At 36.3% G+C, this 24964-nt stretch overlaps 1 protein-coding gene across 2 annotated transcripts in view; it reads right to left on the reverse strand.

Annotated features, from left to right (window-relative positions):
• Positions 1–24964, reverse strand: part of vps50 (VPS50 EARP/GARPII complex subunit) — a 154719-nt gene that overhangs the window by 51334 nt on the left and 78421 nt on the right. Inside the window, exons 14-22 of one of the 2 annotated variants that reach the window (XM_065291982.1) lie at positions 21166–21257; positions 20965–21059; positions 20447–20545; positions 19393–19483; positions 16195–16371; positions 14067–14185; positions 11398–11504; positions 10687–10808; positions 4354–4428 (exon numbers count right to left, since the gene is read on the reverse strand). In XM_065291982.1, the coding sequence (XP_065148054.1) occupies positions 4354–4428; positions 10687–10808; positions 11398–11504; positions 14067–14185; positions 16195–16371; positions 19393–19483; positions 20447–20545; positions 20965–21059; positions 21166–21257 (977 nt within the window). The remainder of the gene's footprint in view (positions 1–4353; positions 4429–10686; positions 10809–11397; positions 11505–14066; positions 14186–16194; positions 16372–19392; positions 19484–20446; positions 20546–20964; positions 21060–21165; positions 21258–24964) is intronic. The other variant, XM_065291989.1, reaches the window with a different exon arrangement.

Genomic DNA, 24964 nt, shown 5'->3' on the forward strand with positions numbered 1-24964 from the left:
AAGCATGTTTATAAAAATGCTTCTTAACTTCTTCACTGTCTGTGAAACCGGGCTTTAATCTACTGCTGTTCAACTTTAATAGGAAGCTTTTAGGAGTAGCACTGAATATACATACAGTAGAGATAACATGTGTAAGTCCTGCTCCAGAAAACTGGAATATGTGCAGATAGCTGTTCCTGTGGCACATCATGGGGCATTCGTGTAAATGGACTAATTACTTCTAGCTATGTCATTAAAACTCATGGGGTCAGGGACACATTTTATGTGGTGGGTCTCTGTCCACAGCCCCAAAATGCAGGCTACAGTAAAAAGAGAGATGTGATTGTCAAAGCAATAAAACTGCACATACTGTATTGGATCATGTTATCATTTTTTAATAAACCAGATTTAAATCTTCAACTCAACAGGCTAAAGAGATCAATGAACTGAACTGAACTAAGTGAAAATTGAAAACCATTGGCACTGGGACCTTTGTGCCCACCCCATATTTGAGAGCCCGGGATAATGTTCAAGGATAACCTCTTTAGATAAAAGCCTAAAATCTTGCTGAGCACAAGCTTAACCAAAAAGGCTACCTGTATGGCTACCTAAAATGAAAATAATTATGGTTCCTCAACATACATTCAGTCATAAATGGATCTTCAATGGCAGGGGTTGGCAATGTTGGTCCTGGAGTGCCAATGTCCTGCAGAGTTTAGCTCCAGCTCTAATCAAGCACACCTGAACAACTAATCAAGGTTTAAAGCAAAGGTTCTCAACTCTGGCCCTTGAGATCCACTTTCCTGCAGTGTTTAGCTCCGAAAGTGACTGCGGTTACGCCCACTGAGTGGCAAAAGACAGAGCGGCAGAATTTGTGTACAGTGTGAAATTAGCAAAAACACGGTGAAAACTCGTCTAAATGGGAAAAAGCTGTTGTGTGATACTGTACTAACAGATTTAACACCAATTTGAAGTTAGCGTTTTACAGACTGCCAAGATACAACAAAAGGGGAAGTAAATAGATAGTTCATGCCAACGTCCACTGACCACAGGTGGGTTGACAAGTTGCTAAGGTCATTATGTCAGTGTTTTTCTTTGGAAAACATATATTCCAAAGCATATAATCATATTTTATTACATTTTATAAATAAAAGTTTTTGTTTTACATTTAATATTTAAGTGCATTAGAGGTGACACCGAATAGTCGAAGATTCGATGCATCGATAGGAGAAGCCTGATTCGACTACCAATCTCACAGTCGAATCGTCGCAGATGTGTTATGAATCCTTTAATTTTGGCCGTATATGGGTGCACTGTGCACAAATCTGATTTCACATAATAACAGCTTCCTCCCAATATATTAATATACAGCATATTATTATAATTCTGCAAATAATATGTGAAGTAGCAGCTTTCAATATTTTTAAAATGCGTTAATAAATTCAGCAACCCCTGTGACCGGGCTACACGTCCATAAGAGGTTCCTATGTTAAAAACCATTGCCTCTTTGTTTCTACATTTAAAAGAAAAAGCTGGCAATTCTGGCTATAATTTCATTCTTTTAATAATTTCTTTATTTTATTTTATTTATAAATCACTCTGGGTTATCTGGTGTATCTATTTGGCTTGTGTTTTGTTTTCGTGCACTTGAGGCATTTTGCACATTTGTTCTGCACTTTGTTACTTCTGACCTTATTTTATAAAAAAAAAAATGATTTATTACAAACGTAAATTCTGATCTAATTTAAGTCTGTACATTTTGGATAGCTTTTCGTTGTATAGATTTCGCACTATTGCGTGCTGGCTGGCTGGCCATGCTTGCATGCAATTTAGCCGAACGTGCTAGGTGCTCTTCGTCTCATATTTAGAAGTTCATCAAACTAAACATTAAAAAACGGATGTTTTCGACGGGTATAAGTTTTTAAAATGTATTTAAAACATAGTGGTTATCTTGTCAAACTACAAAACAGGTAAGCCGTTTCTTTAAATTTCGGTGATGAAACGGAAAATATCTGCACCGAACCTATTTTATGCCTGACACGACTGTCTTTCTTGTGATTTAATATGGTCGGTGTTCACTTTCAAATGATAGAAAAGAGATTCCTGAAATAAATAATATCATCCCGTCTTTCTGTTTCTAAAGTTAATACAGAGATGATCAAAGTCAAAGCAAGCAATCACGTATTTCTGTGCTAAATAATAACGCGTAGTGTCTATAAAATCATTAATTTCAGTGTTTTTCTTGTTATAAATTAACGTTTAATGAATGGTATATAAAGATTAGTTTTTATAATTTGCAGTAACAATCACAAATTATTTGTCATTTCTCATTTGTCGTTTTTTTTTTGGTCATGACTGCTTTGACGCGCTTAATCTCCAAATTAATTTACACTGTAAATAAAAAAACACTGAATTAGCCGAGGTTTCCAAGGCAGGATCACCTTTGTTATATTTTTAGGTTTTACTTATCAAAATGTATTTTTGTGTGATGTTCTGTAGATCGTGGCTTTAAAATGTTATGTGGAATAATTAAACAAATGTTGCCTTACATTTTACCTTAAAAATATATATATAAATGCATCGTCAGTTTTGTCTTCGTTTATTACTTGAAAGACAGTTTTTGTCACTTTATCAGAAAGTTGTTTATGTGTGCTGCTTGTGAAAGAAAATAAAAGTTATCAATTTGTACGTGGTCTGACCCCCTCCCAACCCATGCATACACACATAGATGATTCGACTATCGGTCGACTATGAAAAGATTCGACAATTCTGATTCGAATATGTAAATCCTTAGTCGAGGACAGCCCTAGCATTAACATACTTTTACTCAAGTAAAAGTACACAATTTTAATGTAATTAGGTATTAAATAAATTTTTATATGCAATATAAAAGAATACACAGTATGATTCTATGCTTTAGAATGTAGTGAAGTAAACACATTTCCAAGATAAACACCCTAATAAAGCACAGATGCTTGGAAAATGTAACTAATCAAACATTTAAAGTATTGTCCACCTCTGCTATCAAGTCCAACTAAATTCAATTTAAGCTGATAATAGTCGGTTTTACTGGCATTTTCGCAGCAGACGCCAAGAAAACAAGCCATTTCGTTGAATGTTTGGCACTTAACAGAGCGTGCTCCGGCGTGGTCACGTGGAGAAGTGACATCAATGCATACCCTCTATAGAGGATATGCACGTGACATCATCTTCGGCGAAAGTGACTGTGGTCACGCCCACCGAGTGGCAAAAAGTGTGTGCAAACACATTCAACAAAAATTTGGAGTGGTCTTTTTCCAGACTGCAAAAAACACTCAAAGGAGAAGTAAATCAGTAGCAATTTTGGGATAAAAAATCCTATAAAAATACACCAATGAATACTCTTATTCTATGTAATTGCAAAGTTTTGTCAGTGAGCCGTCATTAAAAAAACATCCATTATGATAAGCCTTGTGTTCTACAAAGGTGGGATGGTTTAATAGTGTTAGGCAGACAAACATATATGTCAGGAAAAGCTATGTCTGGCCATATGCCAATTTCCACAGACTGTTTGTTTGGCAAGTTGTTAGGGTCAGTGTTAAGGCCAACTAAATTCAATTTAAGCTGATAATAGTCAGTTTTACTGCCACTTTCACAGCAGCTGCTATGAAAACCAGCCGTTTTTTTGAATGTTTGCCACTCAACAGGGCGTGCTCCGGCGTGGTCACGTGAAAAAGTGACGTCAATGTATACCCTCTTACCAGAAAACTGCAGGCAGGTGAGGTTGATCAGGGTTAGATCTAAACTGTACAGGAAAGTGGATCTCCAGGGCCAGAGTTGAGAACCTCTGGTCTAAAAAGTCACCTGAAAACTACTAGTAGACAAGGTTTTATCAGAGTTGGAACTAAAATCTGCATGACGTCGGCACTCCAGGACCGACGTTGACTACACCTGTTCTATGGCATTGTTTAGCAGCATAATTTTTAAGAGTGTAGTTAGGACACATTATCTCATTTAGTTTATTTTTTAGGGATTTCATAAAATATGAAAATAATATTACATTTACTGTATACAAATAAAACATTTAAGAACATCACTGTTGCAATTCTGTGCATTGCAAAAAATGTAAGCAATATTTTTAATTAAAAAAATGAACTAATTTAAAATCTCTTTTAAAAACAGACACAAACACAAAAGTGCAATATACGGGCACACAAAATCTTAAAGCTATTTCGAATCGCAGGTTAAAAATAAATGCATAATGGGCACTCAACAGTACATCGATCATACCAAGTAAATGCAAAGCACCACCACAGATAACACGAACACTCAAACTATACCAATGGGTGAAAACACAGCACACAATGGCCCATAGGGTCCAAACTGCAGTCTTACCCAATAGGCAGGGGTTGTCTGTCTGGACACCCCAGCCTGAGAGCCTTGAGAAGGCACAGATGCAGACGGTATGTTCTTTGCATTAAGAAACAAAAAGCAAAAATAAACCAACAGAAAATACATTTGCAAGATAATGTTAAACTAAAAGCTTGCTTATAGGAGATGGGCTAAGAATATATTTCACTTACAGTCCTTGCCTGCCGTACTAAAGCATTGTATTAGTAACAGGTACATTATTTTCATCTAATAAATATTGATTTATGTAATTAATCCCTCAGCATAACATGTAATTAAATAAAAAGCTTAATTGATTAACAGCCATATATTTATTTGACACATATGAATTAAAATCCTGATTTACAGTAACTGTATGTAAAGACTTGCCTCAGAGAAAGTTTAACATCATATTTCACCATATACAATTTCTTTCTCAGCTTCGTGAACAAATGTCTGCCATGGGGGACAATAAAATCTTTGACTGATTTGAAATTTTTTGCCAAGTTTCCAAGAGCTGCATCTGTTAGCAGGTCAGACGCATTGGTGCATGCATCGCTCACTGTATCGGCAACATTTAATAAGGCTTTTCCATACACTAAAGCACTCCATCATTCTCGGGGTGATCCTATTTTCAGATGAGGCACTCGCCCTATTCTTTCCATTTATTGCCTTTAAGCTAAGTTATTAACTTGAGGCAAGAAGTAATGAATGGCAAGACCGATGCGTCTTAAATTATGCTGATACTCCGGCAGCGAACAATAGCGACCGGGCCTTTCAGATCGTAATGCTGTTCATTACTGAACTAAATGGCACAACACATGATCTCCATCTCAATGCGAGATTGAATGCCGTATGTGTTTAGAGTCAGCCATGGGTGAAAGTGAACCCAAACAAGAACATCAATGTCAGGCGCTTGGTAAATATTAATTTAAATAATGATATTTACTCATTTGTCTCTGTAGACTGTATACTGTTAGTATTGTGTGTTAGAAATGTTGAAAGCATCTTAAAGATACCGCAGAATTCACTCAATATATCTCTTTTCCTGCCTGGCCAGCAGAGGAGGAAATAAAATAAAATAAAGATGAGAACTGTTTTCTTATTTTATGTGCATCCAACCTGGCAGGGTTAAACTCTGGGTCTATTTCAAAGCAATATCAAACTACATGCAGTTATAACAGATTATAAAAATGGAAAATATTTTTAGATACAGATCATAGAAAATAGAAAAGATTCTGCTAGTATAAGTATAAAAGTGAATTATAATAACAAAAGCCATTTTAAACAACATTAGTGATGATGCTAAATTATACTCCGATTAAAAGAAACACATTTTCGGCTAGATAAAACAAAAAGGTTGCAAACCAAACTGTACTACAGTACTGTTCCCTATAGAATGCAAGGGCACTGAATTCTTATGTGATGATATACAAGTTTTTGCTTACATAGTTCAGCTGTAGCTGAACGGAGCAAACAAACAAATATTTGCAAAGTCTGTCTTGTATGTATAGCATAAACAGTGCAAATTAAATACGCTTGCTGTGCGTTAAAAATGTTAAAAGATGGAAATATTATAGCTGAAAGACAAAAGCAACCATAGGCTGATGGCACCTTTAGCCATAAAAGCATTATTGTAATGCTGAATGTTGAGCCATCAGGACCGAAGAGAAGAAGAGAAAGAACACCTTTCTAACCTGACCTGATATATAGCCGTCTGTGTGGTGAGATTAAAACTACTGTCAAATCCCATGACAGAAACACTATTTTATAGTTGATTAAAGCCAGAGACTCCATTTAGATGAAGAAGTGATGTTGGTTATTCAGGCGACAACCAATCAAGTCCAGGCTGACAGTTTGATATTACTGAAACCTTCAGTCTTGCTGAAAACTTCTTGTAAAAATGTCAGAATACCCACAATGGAACACTAAAAAGGCAATAATATTTGCACCAAATGGTTTAACGGCGCTACACCTATGGTTAGAATAGGTTTTTAAAACAAGAAGCTGTTTAGGTGGTCCAGCAGTAGGTGATAAAGGGGCCATGAACCTGTCGATTTTATTGTTTTATACAGTTGTCTGAGGTCTACTTATGATGTTCGTGTGGTTTTTACATTAAAAAAACCATCAAAAGCAATAAGTAATAGGCTATTTTGTAACATGGTTCTGATGCTGTCAGGAGAAATGGTTCATTTGAAGGAGCATGCCACATTGAAGACCTGGAAGTAAACGCCCACTGCTAGGATTGGATAGCTTCATTCCCCGTCATTACATGTGGGGAATTGTTTTGAAAACCTAAATGTGTAAAAATAGCAGCCGAACACATATATGTTGAGCCACAAAAGATTCTGGGTGCTAAAGATGATACACATAAATGACAATACGTATGGTAAAGTAAAAAAACATTAAACTCAACGTGACTAAATTACCGTATACAACACAGTAAGCGCGCATCAGAATCTAAACCGTGGCTGATAAGTCCTTATCAATGACTTTGTATATTTCTATCGTGTTGTAAAGTTTCTCTTACATACACGTAACGTTACATACCACAGTTATATGATAAAAAAGCTTTGTTGAGTGTTCGACCTTTCAAACCTAAATTACCGTTTACAACAAAGTAAGCAGGCATCAGAATCTAAATTGCGGCTGGCAAGTCCTTCCTTATCACTAACTTTGTATATTTCTATTGTTATCAGGGCCAGCGCTAGCTATAGGCAGAGTAGGCAAATGCCTAGGGCCTCAAGCTTGGAAGGGGGGCCTCCATAACTGCTAAGTCCATGTGGCCTGGTCCGACAATCACTACTGACAGCATTAAATAAAGTTTTAAGGTGAGTTCAACTTTATGCGGCGCCGCCACTGCAAGAATAAAGTTTATATTTTAAAAAGTTTGTATTTAAAGTCGAACAGCAAACAAAACTGGCGTTACCTAAAGTAAACTGTCTGTATATCTTGTAAGTCCTCTACACTTTATTTTAGTTTTCAAATCATGAAAGTAGTTTGTCTGTTTAACTTCCAGTGGCAGCTGATTTGTATGGATATTTAAGGTAGTTTATAAAAAGGTATTGCAATAGTCTGATAGATAACTTTATACTGTATATTGGTTAAGTAAGAGGGAAATTCTTCTTTATACCAAGTTAAAATAAAAAAAAAACAATAAAAGTTTTCTAGGAGGTGTTCACCTGTAATTTTTTTACGGTTAGGGTTTTGCAATGTACTGTTGTCTTTTTAATTTTACTCTTTGGAGAATGCAAAACTGTTATCCTGTGTTATCCCAAAAAGGTGGTGGTTTTTAATAAATGTGACTGCCTAAAATTTTTAACACATGTGGTTTTGCATAATTAGCATAAAGTTAATCAATTTGTTGATAAAATATCATATCCAATATTAGTGATGCTTTTAATCACAGTCTCTCTTCAAATCCAGCCTCAACTTCTGGCTTCTTCACAAATTAATCCGGGGTACACAAAGTAAACAAACACTCCACACGCGAGCTGGAACTTCTTTAAAAACAAACTTTAACCACGCAATCCTAATGTTATGTTCTGAGCCTCCGAGGTAAGGTTATACAGCGACTGTGTTCTTCCACAACCAAAAACTCAGTTTCCATGGGTACTCATAACAGATCACCACATCAAAATAAAAGTAATTTTGGTTACATTTGGCAATCTTTAAAGACATGTTTACTGATTGTTGAGACAATGCATACGTTAGCTTTGCCCCTGGCCAACACGTGTCACGCGAAGCTGTGGGCGGGGCTACAAAAGTAGTCGTTGCCTTTTGGGTTTGGAGGAGGGGTTTAAATTCAAATCTGACTTCACATTTCGGCACATTACTGAACTGACCGTTTTTTTTGTTTGGTTCCAAAAACTGTTAAATTTCAGTAACAAGGACTTTTTCAGGTCTGAATACTTGCAGGATGTCCATTTAAGTATGATGACCTCTTATATAACATATTATCGAGTTAAACCAGTTTAATCCGCTTACCCGCTTCCTACAGTATCCCTACCGTGTCTATATATATAAATATATATTAATTTCTCCCAAGGGTTTTTGTCCTTCTAGGAGTTTTTCCCACCGGGTTTTCTCCTAGGGGGTTTTTTCGTCCCAGGGAGAGTCAGCCAACTTTGGCTTAACTTAGCACTTTACTGTATACGTTACATTATTAATACGCTCGCTTGTACGGTTTAACCTTAGCCGCTATATTCTACTTCTTATATTATCTATTGATTTTCTTTGTTCTCCTCTACATCTACTCATGTAAAGCTGCTTTGCAACAATTAACAATTGTGAAAAGCGCTATATAAATTAAATTGAATTGAATTTAATTGAATTAAAAGTGATTTTGTTGAATCACCGCTGTTTTAAGAAAGCAGTACTGCTGTGAACAAATCGTTCTCTTCAGACAGACCATTTAAATGAATTACTTGCACTGTTTTGTGAGACTTTTACAAGACTTTTCACTGACATTCTTTTTCAGACATCTCTAAGTCTGTCATTTCGCAATGGTGGAAGCATGGTTCAAGAGCAGTAGGATTAATTGAAATGACTGATGTACTTTACAAAGGTCTGACAAAACTAAATCAATTTAAGAAGAGTTGACAGGCAAGAATAAGTGTCATTATTCAAAACGCTTTGGTGGCTAAGCTGGCATAAGTTACAGTATATGATCAGCTGGAGACTGTCCACAAAAGATAACTAGTGTGCCCTAGGGAGCAAGAAAACACTTCTCAACAAAGCTACCAAGGTGTGGGATATTAGAGGGATATTCCTGCTGTGACAAGAGCTGTAAAGTGTCTGTAGATACGGCTTGTTGAGGGAGTCTTGAAGAGTGAAAATTAAGAGGATAGTTGAGCGTCTGTCTAATTTTATTTGAGAAGGCAACTGATAGCCAATTCATGCAGCTAAATGTTAAGGCCGTACATTATCAAAAGTCTCCATTAAAATGATTTAACTAATATACAAATCTAAACTTTAGACGTAATTTTGAAATCTTCTAAACTCCACCTATGCATTTCATAGATTAATATGACTTTATTTGAAAAGCTCATATGCAAAACTTTCTAAGTGAATCTTACATTTTATGTAAATTAGCATTTTTTATCAGGATCTTGATGAATAAAATAAATGCAAAGTTTATTCAGTTAGTAACTGAAATTTTTTATTTTTACAAATGTCACTTTCATTTGTATTTGGGGGGGGGGGCTAAATTTATTACATGCATTCTTATTAACACTGTTTAAGAGTTAGCAGATTTCTCAAGCTAAACACAGGGAAAGTGTCAAAAAAGCATTTGAACGTACGACGGGTTATTTCTGTGCCGAATGTTCAAACATGAAAGATTCATACGTAACAATCTTGCTTTATTTCTTTTATGGCAAATTTTAGGGCAGGAAGTACAGTGGAAGTCCTTATATGGGCACTTTAACCGGAATATCGCACACATACACCAAACAACAGCTGATAAAATAAATCCGAGAAAACTAAAGACTCTTTGGATATATGAAGGACGTAATCCTGCTCTATAGGTACTCAAGATTAACATGAGATAAGCAGAAACAGCGTGTGTTATGTGAGTAGGGCTGGGCAAAAAAAAAAAAAGTACAAACATTGACACTTATGATAAAAGACTCCAGTCACTTTAATGTCCTTTCTAAATAAAGGTAAAATACTTAATAATTCAGTCAATTTCCTAATATATTCTGTAAACCTTTTTAAATCATGTAAACCATGCTGTTTAATGGATTCCGCCATCAAACTGGTATTTCTGAATGGCCTGTGGCTGAGATTAAGTAGATTTGAAGCAAAAGTATTTGATGAACGTATAATATATGCAGAGCATTCGGTCAGCTACACACTGAAGCTCACTGCAGTTTACCGCAAAAATAAGGGCTTTACATTTTTGGCTGGAATTGTTGGCATCACTTTATTATATCTGTTTGGTTCAGCTTTCACTATTTAAATTGCAATATGTCTAAATAACTGCAATTGAATTGTTTCAGCCACTAAAGTGACTGAAATTTAGCTCTAAATTTTTAGCCTGTTGTTCAATTTTCATCATCCATCATCCTCATGAGGCAAGCATATCATTAAGCGCTGGCTTACACGTACATAGAAGTAATTATAGAACAGTGAATGCCCAAAGGGTTTGCAGACATTACACGAAAAACAATGGTGGGTGTGCTTTTCTTAATAATGAGCATGCCATCCAGAGAGAATATGCAACACAACACAGCAACATCTATTTGTATTTAATACATACTTCATAATGTTAAGTATTAACACTCAAGGTGGAGGAGGGAAACAATGGTGTATTTGGTGCGTGTTTCATATTCATACCGTGTCGTTGCGGCCAAAGAAGGTGTAGACGGCATAAAGGTAATAATCAAAGAGCTGAGAGACACAGTGGATGACATCAAAGGCGATGGGTTTCAGAATATTCATCATCTGCATATATTTCCCTATGAAAGTGAAATAAGGTAGTAAAAATGAAATATTCACAACAAACACATACAGTTCAAAGATTTCAAGGGACTTGTTTGTTTATTTATTTTCTCTCTCTCTCTCTCTGTATATATATGTGTGTGTGTGTGTGTGTGTGTGTGTGTGTGTGTGTGTGTGTGCGTGCGTGCGTGTGTGTGACAAATTTTCATAATATGTCCCCTTTAATAGGGTTAACAGCAATAATTGTTAAGGTAGCAATGGTCAGTAATGTTTTAAGGTGGGGCTTAGCAATGGGACATTGAGTAAATTCAGTTAATTTAGCTCCATTGAGTATTTACATACAAATTGTCTTTGAGCTATTGCCCTGACCATCCCATCAAATATTTATTCAAATGAACTAAAGCCGTGAGCAGACATATGCACAAAATATACTTAATGACCGGAAGTTGAAGCTGAACACAGCTGTATCCATGAATGCACCTCTCTCATAACAATTCAGTTATTAGCCCGTTAATTCGAAAGCAAATTGAGGTCCCCTGCTTAGGGTCAACTTTATCATACACGATCAGTCTTACGCAGGCATGAGGTCAGAGGTCAATTACTCACCAACCAGGCGAATCACGTTGAGGGTGGTATTGGTAAGGATGGGTGCATTGGCTTTGTTCAAATTGTAGTCGGACCTCTTCCGGCTTCGGAGGGTCTCTCTGGACACGCTGATTGAGAGGAGACAGTGAATGCACACACAGATCCAAGATCAGTAATGCAGTTTAATGACCCTTAAAGCTGTAGAGACTCAGTCATACTCTTTCTTCATTAATCTCTTCTGACTGAACTGAAATCAGCCCATCTGGTTTGCAGAGTAGGTATTTATCAGAAATGTATGTCATTGCATATATGTCTATATAAAGAAAAATGTAAACCAATCATTGTTCTCAAAACAAAATGGAGACTTTAAGACGGGAATCGAACTTGGGTCCACATGAGCACACTGGTGCTTTATGTCGACGCACTTACTACGGGGCTATATTTTAGTTTATTTTAACTTGCAGGTACACATTTTTTATCAGTATGTGTGTTCCTTGGGTTCGAACCAATGGGCAACCTTCCGATCTCTCTGATAAAGCCAACACGGAAGTGACATAAACTGCAAATTATTGACAGGCCGCTAAAGGCTGGCTCCAAATTGTCCCCATAGACCCCAAGGTTAAAATGGCCAACTTTACAGCACAATTTTTTTTTGTAACTCATCCGTTTAAATGATATTAAGCCTTAAAGTTCTGCATAATTTAGGGCGTGGCCACTTGAGTGACGGTTGAACAGCCACTGCTGTCACTACCGTCGAGCTAGGTGGGCGTGGTTTCAGTAACCAGCCACATGAGTTTTACCCACATCCCGTCTCTCTTCACATTTTCAGTTATCAGTGATGTGCAGTGACGCACTGCCAAGATGGCGACCGCGGGTATCGCCAACGACTGGCTTCAAAAAAGCTCTTAAGAATCCTATGGGAGACATCAAAGACACTACATCCATATTTAGCAATGCTTTAGCAAATATTTGTTGTATTTTGTGACTTCATCAAACAACAAAAAATAAGCTCTACCAACTAACTCCAGCCTCTCCTGCCCCCAAAAATGTGAATGTAATGCTCGAGTTTATCAACCATTTAAGATGCATTAAACACCAGGCACAAAAGCCACATATTGTGAGCAAGGGTGAATTATTTTGTCCTTGTAGTCACGCAGGAAACTCATGTTATTTTGAAAATGCAAAATATGCTAGATCCCTCAAAATCTGGCAGTCTCTAACAATTAAATGTCACAACATGTAATGCCTCAGCTGATTTACTACAGGGAGAAATGTCAGTCATCTATGCAAGGAACAAACAGGCATTAAATATTCATCAGCGTACCCTACTTAAACAACATCCTTAATCAGAGTCTTGATTTAGCATAATATGAAGCAGAATATTTCTATCACACTTATAGCAAACCAAGAGCAATTTCAAATTGTGAAAAATATGAGTGTTTGCACACATTTACAGCTAACAAACAACCATGTGACACAATTCAGAAGGGAACTGTTTTAACAAACTACTTGAGACTTCGCTCTATTTGACTTCAAAGCTCAGAATGGCTCTAAATAGAGGCCCTGTGGACTTAAAAGGCTCGTTCTGCATAGAATAATTAAAGCTCTTCTCACCGATAAGAGGCTAATGATAACTGTGTGTGTTCACACCGTGCGAATATAAACTACATGAGCTGCTTGAGAAAGTGAACAGGAAGTCTGCCCTTGTCTTGGTCTAATGAACTAATTGATGGGGGCGGAGCTTAAGCTACTCTACTCTTTAAAGGATTAGTCCATTTTCTAAAAAAAATCCAGATATTTTACTCACCACCATGTCATCCAAAATGTTGATGTCTTTTTTTTTCAGTCAAGAAAAAATTATGTTTTTTGAGGAAAACGTTCAACGAAATTTCTTATTTTAATGGACTTTAATGGACCCCAATACTTAAACGTTTTAATGCAGTTTAAAATTGCAGTTTCAAATGACTCTAAACGATTGCAAACAAGGCATAAGAGTCTTATCTAGCGAAACAATTGGCATTTTTGGCAAGAAAAAAAATGCCCTTTTAATCCACAACTTCTCGTCTTCCTCCAGCTGTGTGACGAGCCGGCGCGACTTCACGTAATTGCATAATGACGTCGAAAGGTCACGTATTACATATGTGAAACGCACATTTGCGGACCATTTTAAACAATAAACTGACACAAAGACATTAATTAGAATCATTCGACATACAACAAACGTCAGAACGGTCCACTTTTTCCACACTTGTAAAAACTGGGGCGTAGTTTCGATACGTCATCCATGACCTCTTGACGTGATGACGTATTACGTGAGGTCGCACTGGCGTGTCACAGGACCGGGGGAAGACGAAAAGTTGTTGTTTAAAAGTGCCAAAAATGACATTCGCTAGATAAGACTCTTATGCCTCGTTTGAGATCGTTTAGAGTCCTTTGAAACTGCAATTTAAAACGGCATTAAAACTGTTAAGTATTGGGGTCCATTAAAGTCCATTAAAATGAGAAAAATCCTGGAATGTTTTCCTCAAAAAACATAATTTCTTCTCGACTGAACAAAGAAAGACATCAACATTTTGGATGACATGGTGGTGAGTAAATTACCTGGATTTTTTTTTTAAGAAAATGAACTAATCCTTTAAAAAGCCACAGTAAAAAACTATAATAAAATGCTTTTGAGTGATAATACCGACCTCTTCACAGGCACGTCTCCTGTTTGTTCATCCACGTAGTCTTGCTTAAGCTCATCAGGTACATCGCTATCACTGTCGTAGTCCTGATACACGCCCTTTTCCAGCTCATCTGATTCATACTGCACATAGAGGAAACAAAATGAAGAAATGTTAGATACTGTTAGCGAAGGCTTATGGCATGTTGCCCAAGGGTATTCAAAATTTAATCATGGGTTTGGTTTTCTTGCTTCATACTGTTCATAGTGTGATTCTATAAACTAGTTTTTTTTTTTGAGTGTATATGCTAACCCTGGGTTAAGATTATTTGCATGTACAGAAAGAAAACAAGATCTTTATGTGACCTCATTTTTTGTGATTGACTGTTTTCTACATATCTATAATAGACAATAAAATCATAATAAAATCATCCTACATAATGTAAAGAACATATAAATATAGCCTTGAAATTGATGTCAAATGTCAAAGATTGAAATTAAAGTGAAATCAGTGAGTGATATTAAACTTTAATGCTTCTATCTCATATTTAGATTATGAGACGTTAACCTGGTTTTCATACACAGAGTCATATACTGTAAAATAACCACTTGTCCATCAGGTTTGTTTTAAAGGTGCAATGTGGGACTTTTAAAAGGATCTCTTGACAGAAATGCAATATAATATACATAACTATGTATTATCAGAGTTGTATAAAGACCTTACAAAAAAAACTGTTTTTGTTTTTATTACCTTAGATTGAGCCATTTTTATCTATATTCACCACGGGTCCCCTTACATGGAAGTACTGTTTCTACAGTAGCCCGAAATGGACAAACTAGTAGATCGATAGATTGTGTTTGTCCTGTGGCGGCTACCTTAGCTTAACTATGCATTTCGAAAGGGAGGGGTGAGCTGTGGACTTAGCCGTTGGTTGTGATTCACTGTATCACCACAAGATTTCGCAAAAAGTCCCATATTGCACCTTTAACCTCCTAAGAGCCGAGCTTTGGTTTGTCTTTTTACTTACTTACTACGCCTACTTACTATGTATACTATGAATTTGGACATACTAATTGCCTCGCCTAGTGGTATTCGCCTATTATATAGTAACAAAGTGTGTTGTGTTGTCAAGTTTATTAATCACTGGAAAAATGTTCTTACAGGCACATCCCTATTGTGTATGTGTGGAAATGTCATGTTCTGTTCCAGTGCTACACTGTTTAATAAGCTTTATCTTTGGCACTACATTCAAGGTGAAATGTTTCATTAAAGCAGGGAAAAAATTCTGTGCCAGATCTCATTGATTAGTGCAGTACAGCCCTTTGAACAGAAATTTAACAAATTACAAAAATAAAACAATTATGAAAATCTTTATTCTCTGAGGATTAAAGCTGACCTTGAAATAAAATGTTTTCATGTATCAAAAAACATGCTGCGAAATCAGATAAATATAACATTATAACAATGCCTCCAAAAATTAAAAAGTTTGGTAATAAAAGCCTGTATAAACCAAGTGTAGATGTACCACATTTTATCTTAATACCCATCACAGTTGTTTGCAGTAACAAAACGTGGAATAATTAACAATGCTGCATCCATAATGTAGTGCACTTTGTTTCTTTAAGGGTTAAATCACTTCTACCAAGGGCTCTTACTCTCCACAGTCCACATTCAGTGTTTGTTTTCATTACAGCGATATCATCAGAAACGGCAAGCACATCCGAGCGTTCCTAATGATGAGTTTACTCGCCATATAAAACAGTGCCCTCTGTCAATGATTATAAGGACAATCAGGCAGTTAACGTTCCAAAATGTTTATGCATAATCACATTTTCGCTCTATTTATTTTCTCATTTCACCAGTAACCCAGTTCTGCAAGCACAGTTTATTGATTATTAGATTATAAGCAAGCATCTGATATAAACATATGTAAATTACAAAATAACCATTTGCTCTAGACTAATAGAAACGGCATTAAACAACTAGAATAAAGTTTTAATTTTAGATGGTTTAAAATGTCCATTTATCCAAATACTTTGAATGACTTATATAATCTAATCCTAACGCACATTTAGACACTACTTTTTACAGATAGTAAATAGTTTATATGTAATAAACATGTAATACTACCAAAATATAATATAAAGTGTACCCCGTTAGAAGCCAGGACGTCCTCCGTTTCTTCTTCCTTATTATCTATCTGCATCTCAAATGGGTTTCCACCCTGTAGGAACTGCTCAAAGAGAGAAAGATCCTCAGGTTTTGTGAATTCTGGTAGTCTGCTGGGAGATACCGAGGGAGACCGACACTGACCCATGAACTTAAACTCCTGAATAAGACGACAAACAAATGAGATTCATCAGATTTGAATTCACTTACTGTCATTATATTGCAAAACTGAGTATGCATTTGTTAATAGAATCTTAAAAGAGAAACACATCTACAGTAAAGCCCGGGATACACTGCATGATTTTTGGCTGTCCCAGACGAAACATTACCATCCTAAAACAATTGTGAACGTGGCTCTTCATAGGTGGTCCAATAATAGAGGTTCAAAGATGGACGTTTTCCTGCTCTTGCGTTCAAAGATGGCCTACGATAGTTTTCTGACAGTGTCAGAAATTCAGAATGATCAATGCACAGTGTGCCATGACCTGCGTACCAGGGTATTTGTTTACCAGTAGCGCATGCTGGTGATGTTGTGCTAACTTTTGTCGCAGTCATCACAGCCTATGATTCAATAGAGCCCTTTTCACAAAGACAAAATACACGGAAAATGCATCATGGATTTTTCCAAGATCATAAAATGTTTTGTTCATTCACACTGCCAATGATTTGCCGGCATCTGCAAGGTCCCGGAAAGACACGTGACCTGTTTAAAGTCCTGCATCTTCTACGCAGGCAGCGTCTGAAGTTTGAATGTTATTTATTATTTCTCTCTCCAAAAACCACTCGCGTGTATTTTTGTTTATGATAAGACTATAAAGAAGCGCGTGACGAGCCTTTCTATACTGGTGAATGATCTCAATTTCATAGTGGATATTTGACGAGATCCCTGACCTCTGCTTTAATCCAGTTTTTCAGACATTTCGATATATATCGAACGATATATGTTGTTGGGATGACGTGCAGGCATTTTTGTTTATTATAAGCTCAAATGAGCATGTGACGCGATATTCTTTTATGCATGAATGATCTCCGCTTCATCGCAGTAAGTGACGAGCTAACTTACCTGATATCTGCTTCAGTCCAGTTTGCTGACATTTCTCGTCGTGAATGTTGTAAATCCCTCATTTTAAAGAGTTGAACCAACTTCATGTTGCTATGACACGTGCATCCTCACTACAGCACGCGAATCATTGTTTATACGTCTCATTGATCATTTCCTGATAACCGCTTCAATCTAGTTTGCAACATTTCTAGTCGTGAATGTTGATACGCATGTAAATCTCTAGTTTTAAAGAGCTAAACCATAACTTTTGTTGTAATACGACACGCCCATTACGGCATTGTTTCGGCTTCTTGTTCACACAGAGGGTTTTCCGTGTATCTTACTAGGTCCTCTTTCCGGCAACAATCCCAGAAGATTTACGGGACGTGTTTGCGTTCACACAGAAGCTTGTCTGGCAATTTTATGGGTATTTTCTGGGACCAAACGTCTGTGTTAGTGATGCACCGATGTATCGGCCGCCGATATTTATCGGCCGATTTTTGATGAATTTGAAGCCATCGGCATATCGGCAATAGCACGAGAAAGGCCGATACCGATTGTTTATTAAAAAACTGCATAAAGAAATCCATTATATGTAAAAAATGAGTTAATGTTGTTAATAAAATAAATGCTGAATTGCAAAAAACACCTTTGAAGGTTGTCATGCTGTCTTATTATATTTGTTTTAGCTTAATTTGTGCCTCTTTTATTATGTTGGTCAGTTGAATGTTAATTAGATCCAATCCATGTTCAGAAAAAATTAATTGATGCAGAAATAAATTAGCTAATAGACCAACTGTATAGTATTGTATACAAGTGTTTAATATCGGCATCGGTATCGGCCAGAAGTTGTCTGTTTAAATCGGTATCGGCCTAAAAAATCCTAGCGGTGCATCCCTAGTCTGTGTGAATGGGGTTTAGGTGTCATTATTGTACAGTCTATATGCTTGTCGTACCCAAGTTAAAACAATGCATGTTGCACAGTGTGATAAGGAAAATCCTGCAGTGTATCCCGGGCTTTAGGGATCCAGAACCGAATTAAATATCTCACTGGCATTAGTGATGACCTCAGGCTTAATATGAGATATTAAACTATGTTTAAAAAACACTTTGCCCCCAAAAATGTAAAAATGTATCATTATTGAATCACTAATATATTGTTAATATATGTTATGCCTTCCCTGCTCTGTCCATACAACTTCAATGACACATGTACTGTAATGATGCTGGGATGTCATAGCACCAAAAAAAAAAGAAAAACAAGAAACCATAAACAGTTTGCAAGACTTTGCATTTCGCAGAAGAAACCATAGTTAAAAAAAAGTGACGCAGGTAAGTAAACGATAACAAACTGTTTGTTATTGGTTAAACAACTACATGAAAGTACACCTACAGTATCTTGCAGAATGAGAAGAAAGATATTTCCTCAGTTCTGCTAAACAGATTAAGCGGTATCGCTCAGTGACCTTAAACTTCTCTTAAACCGCTTTGCAAATAAGAGCTCCAGCAAGAAACCATTATGCAAATGAGGCTCATTAAACTGCACCACTGATTATGCCAGTCAGTGATGATACTTTCAAAGCCCCTGTTTTTTTCTACACATGAACTAAAGCCACTTTCTTTGAAAAAGCACCTGTAAGTCTATCAAAGAACAGTTTATTGAGTGCCAAAAGTACTATTTAGCATACAATAATTTAAAGAGATGCTTTTCGGTTTATTCGTTCAATCCTCTCTCCTGAATCTACTCACATCCCAAGATGTAATTTGTTTTGAAACAGATGACATCTTGAGTACCGATGGGATAACAACTTACACTAGAAAATAATCGGTGAGGACGCTTACCCTCATTTATCAAGCTGTCAAGGCATTCTTGAGATTAAAACCGCGTGTGAATGTGTCCATTACGACAGGAGAGCAAGAGAGGAAGATGACGAGAAACAAAGAGAGATAATATTTCCTATAAAAACCACCTACAGACTCATCTCATTTTCTCACATAAAAAAACACTTAACCTCGCAAAAAGTCAGTTTTAAACAAGTGTTATGTTTTGTTGACCACAGAGCCTGCAGCCATCTCACTTCGTTCTTTTTATTTTCATACGTAAATGCAAAATCTCTGTCACACTGCCGCATGACTTACGTGAAGCTGGGCAATACTGAAGTTTGACTTCACGGGACACAACTCCCAAGTTTCGTTTTCGAGAAACATTCGCAACTCCTCCAGGCGGGTTCTGTTGGTGCACAAAGAGACATGAAGAGAGGTCAGCACATGTCAATGATCCTTTGCCATTCAGCTCATTGAATATCAAATGTATTGACATGAATAGTTCAAAAGAAAAGTCGATCGTGGTTTGAGGGTAGTCAGGCTCTGAGACAAGCTGGCTCGCCGCCAGACGGGGTCAATTTAAGCAGCGTTGTACAAAATGTCAGCATCGCACAATTCATCATTACAATTCACAATGTGCATTACACATACAGAAGAACATAAATTCGAGTGTCGAATGCCAGTCATGATACGTTTCTCTCTTTGAAGAACAAACCAGCAGTTCATGTATTTATCAAGAACTTGCCTCTCAGGATTCAAATGAGGCACATTGGTATTCAACAATACAGCAGAGTGGGCCGGGTGTTTGACATTTGAAATATCTGTTCACATCCTCCATCCGTGATATTTTTATATACACCAATTGTATAACATTTAAAGGAACAATAGATGTAGAATATCACTTCTGACTTACTAGTCAGAGTGTGCAATATATATGGCAATGACAGCATTAGACGTGCAGCAGGCTGACAGATAATCGGTTTGTGGATGTCACCCAAGCGCTTGAATATTCAGAATAAATTTCAAGACGTCCTCTTCCTGCGCCCTCCCTCTCATTTGGCGAAAAATGCCTTCGTGCTGTGGATAAACAGCATTGGCTTGGCGGCCGCCTTTCCATGCTGGCCAAACATTTTCACACTTCAGTATCTAACAGTAACTTATACGCATTATAGATTTATTCCAGCAGAAGACTGGAATCTTAAATGGACATTTGCTTTTAACATGAGCTCCAGAGATGCAGGTCTGTGATATAGATGACATCATATAATGACTTCACACGGGTTAAAAGCTGCAAATACCAGACAATATCCAGAACGAAAAGTGATAGTGACTAAAGAAGTCAGCAAGGGCCATGAGCCGGTTATCTCACCTGTGATAGTTCTTAAAGTAGTTTACACTTTGTCTCTTAATGGACTCCTGCAATACCTCCGACTTGCTTCCGCAGAACTCCTCTCCCACCTGCATTAACCTGTCAGCCGAGAGACAAAAACCACAAAACAGACAAGAGAAGAGGAAATGAATAAGGGGTACAGTGCAGGCTGGAGGAAAGTGGTTCGCTCTCCTAATTAACCCCAGAAAAGTTACTTTACATCACGTGTCCCAACAGGGGCGGAAAATGGCGCCTCTTTTCACACAAGTCAGTGACCCTGGTGGAGAATCAATACAGAGGGCTATGGTTTCACACACAAAATGGCCTTTTAATTGAGCCCTGCTAATGGGAATGACCGCAACGACCCTTCTCATTGAAGAACAAGCGGTCTCTTTGATGCCCCCTGCTCTGGTTTTGTTTTTAGGGGGTTTCTCATGAGGTTGGATGGAGGGGGAAAACCACACAGTACGCCCCAGTAGGCCAATCCAATTAGCACTAATGAGAAAGTGGGTCCGTACCTGCTGATAACATCCAGCACCACAATGAAGTCGTCGTACTTGAAGTTAGACATGTCTGTTCCCAGCAAATAGGCTTTCACTTTCAATTGGACATCCTGGGGGTAGAGGTGAAAGGACGAGAGGTGGGGGGGTCGGTCATGAAGCTAATGAAAGAACGGAAAACGAACAAAAACTAAACTAGTAAACAAGTGCGCTCCCTACCTGCCAGATCCGTGTTAAGCCATGTTCCAGTTTCTTTTTTACATAGCTGCGGCCCACCGTGGATTCGTCCGAGCCTTTTGCACTGGGGTCATCTACAAACAAATGCAAAGACAAATAAAGTTGCTGATAGCTGCAAACTATACATATGGGTGATTCTGGCGAAATTAGACTTATGAGGTGTCATGAAACATTTTGATAAAAAAGGTAAATGCAAAGTAAGGGTATCAAAAACAGAAGCATACAGTTACAAACATCTCTTCATGTACTATTTTGCACATGATTTCAAATGACATCATACAAACCAATTTTGTTGTTTTTTCCACATTTAAGAGGGACATTTTCATTACCGCAATGTGTCCATGACTGGATTTGGGTTCTTTGACAGGGAAATATTTATAATTAAAAAATCTAAAAAATAAAACGCTTCAGTGCATGTTATACTATAAACATTTACAGTAAAGAAACATGTGATATTTGGTGATCATTGGTAAATGTGGAGACAATAATAGGGAATATTAATGTGTCTAAGACCAATTTTCTCATCCTTCGCAACAATTTTCAACCATTGTTTAAGCTCTCAAGGAACTAACATTTTCACAAAAAAAATAGTTGGAAGGGACATAATTGACTGTGACACTCAAGATAGCTACCAGGTAAGCAGTTCTTGTTTTTTTCTCTCCAGATAAAAGTTGAAATTTTGTTTGTCATAGTACCTAGAATTTTTTTTAGTTCTCATTAGTGAAACATGAGTTTGTAAATGCATATATTTAATGTAATATAATGTTGCGGTAATGATAATTTTTGATAATGATAATCTAAAAAAATTTAAATAATTCTATAGGAAATATTTTTTAAATCCTCTAAAAATAATGGTTATAGTAAGTTCAGACCTTAATCTTATGTGCAAAAAAATTGGCTTCAAGGGCTTATTAAAAATTCTGATGCTGGAGACCTTCATAATCTGGATTTCGTGAAAATCACCCCTATGCTTTGGGTTTTATTAATACACACAACTATACAGTAAGTAGTAACAGTTGACTCAAACCCTGATGAGTGCTACGGCTTAACATATATTCAACAAGTGCCCTAATCCCAAGGCCATGGAACTGATTTGAAATGACATGCTTATTTTAAATCAACACAAAATAAATTACACATGTGCACACATGCATAATTAAAATTTCTATAAGAATTAAACATGACATATGTTAAAATATATAAGTAACATTTTACTCCATGCTTGACATTGAGAATTTTGAAGTGCATGAAACTACTAAAACTGATTGCTTCAATCTGGTGTAGTCTTATCTATACAAATCTAAATGACATTCACCTGTGAAAACGGAGCATAGCAGATTGTGTATGAAAAATGCACCAAGCATAAAGAGCTCTCCAACCATTGGCAGACTGCAGCAGTGGTTGTCAGGATGACAAGGAGTTTGACATTGAATGTTGAGTGTTTTTAAGACCTAACTTTGTGTAATTGCTTGGCTTTAAATGGCGTATTCAGGTATTCAGATATTCAGAAAGAAGTATCTAGTGCTTTATTCATTTTATTGTCAAGATTGTTAGACTTTTGCTTCAGTTTAGTTTTGTCATCTGATTTTTACTGTGTAATGAATTGAACTAAAATGTTAATAATTTTATATGCGTACATTTAGTTGAAAATGCCTAATTTACCTTCATTCAAGAATTTCCTTAAAGGGACACTCCACTTTTTTTATATGATCATTTACAAGCTCCCCTAGAGTTAAACATTTGATTGTTACTGTTTTGGAATCCATTCAGCCGATCTCCGGGTCTGGCCGTACCAAGGACGTTAGTCCTTGATTATTATGCCAGAATGAGAGTATAGTTCCTAGCCATAACTGCTTAGAAAATCCCAACTTTTAATTTTCCGTCGGTCTTAGTACACAATGTAATTACAGAAGTGTCAAGTTTTAAATAGGAGAAAATAGAAACTCTGATTATATTTTAGCGCGATGCTAATGGTCTAATCAGATTTAATGAATTATGCCAAGCTATGCTAAAAGTGGTACCGCCAGACCCAGAGATCAGCTGAATGGATTCCAAAACGCTAAAAATCAAATGTTTAATTCTAGGGGAGCTGCACAATTAGCATTATTTTCAAAAAAGTGGAGTGTCCCTTTAAATTTCACTGATTTTTTTATGCCAGTATATAAAGTTCTTGCTTCATTCAAGATACCCCTGACACCCCATTTTACAATGAGACTGATAATGTGCTCCTCCTGTAACAAGGCAGCTGTCACTTCTCATCGCAAGTGTTCCTCTTGACATACCAAAATGAGCTTCATTAAAGAGGACACGATTCAGAGTCATCAAAACGTACCACCCACTTGAGTCATGTATTATGACAGTATCCGTTATGTAATATGCTGGATCTAAACTAAAACTGGGACCTTGCAAGAACACTGCGCCAGTTCTTTCTTCTAGCAGCATCCTAAAAGCCCATTAGTGACTGATTTGGAGCACTTTACATAGAGAACAAATCTACAATACATAAGCCACAAAAAGTGAGATCTGGATGGACGACTCGAATTGTAATGCACTGTACAAATGTCTGGAATGTGAAGATTATTTTTTTTATTATTTAAAAATGCTAGTACAATATGTAATGACAATAGCAAAAAAGACCATTCTTCAGATGTGGAATAAGCAATTTGTACTTAATTTTGAAATGTGGCTCACAGAATTTAGTAGTGTTTTATATATGGAAAAGATTACATACGAAATAACTGGTAAACCAAAAAAATTCTTACAGATTTGAAAGCCATTTTTTGAATACCTTAATAGTGATCACTGATTTTTTTTATGTGATTCCCTCACATATATAGTGGTTGCCTTTTTCTTAATATAATAATCTTTAGAGTGCAATAGTTTAAGTTTCTACATAAATGATTAAGTATTCATACAAGAACATTTATGGACAAATTTTTATTTACTTATTTGTCTTATTATTTTTTTTTATATTTGTTTATTAATTTATACATGTATACGTAGATGTATGTTTCTGCACACATACTTGTTTTTGATATATATGTGTATTTCTTAAGTTATTTATTATTTTATTTATAAAAATTTTATGCTGGCTTTGGGGGGGGGGTTCTTTGTATAATGCGAAAACTTTAAATAAAATATAAAAAATATAAAAAATCTATATTTTTATGCTACAGTTAAACCCGTTATTTGGATAAATGTATTGTAAATAACCATCACATACAAATGAAACATAGTGAAACACAGTAAACAAGACATCACATTTAACTTTTCTGTAAAATAATCTATAAAGATGTTTCCATATATTTTACAGTAAAAATCTCAACTATATTTAACAAGAAGACACAAATACTTTTACAGTTAAATACTGTTAAATATGGATATCACCAATTCCCTGAGACTCTTAACATGAAATATTACTTTTTTTGTCTATATTTGTTATCAATTAAGTACATTAGGGTGCTTATTTTTCATTTTATGTTGTTTAAGTAATGTTTTGTTTTGTATGCTTGTACTGTGCCACTGTTGTTTAATATTATCATGTTTCTCAGCTAATAGAATTATATTTTAGTAAGGACAAAAAATAAATGTTTAATTACATTATACTAGTTTTATCAATATTTGATATTAAATATCAAACATATAAACATTTCTATAGCATCTGCCGAAGTATATTTATTACATCTATTTTATTACTAAGCTTGTTGTAATGCATTCTGGCAATGCCTCGCCTATAAACAATACTTTAAATGCGACGCTGTCTTTCGAATTTGACCCAAAG

The sequence above is a fragment of the Paramisgurnus dabryanus genome, chromosome 19 (assembly GCF_030506205.2).
Source record: "Paramisgurnus dabryanus chromosome 19, PD_genome_1.1, whole genome shotgun sequence".
NCBI classification, from domain to species: Eukaryota; Metazoa; Chordata; class Actinopteri; order Cypriniformes; family Cobitidae; genus Paramisgurnus; species Paramisgurnus dabryanus.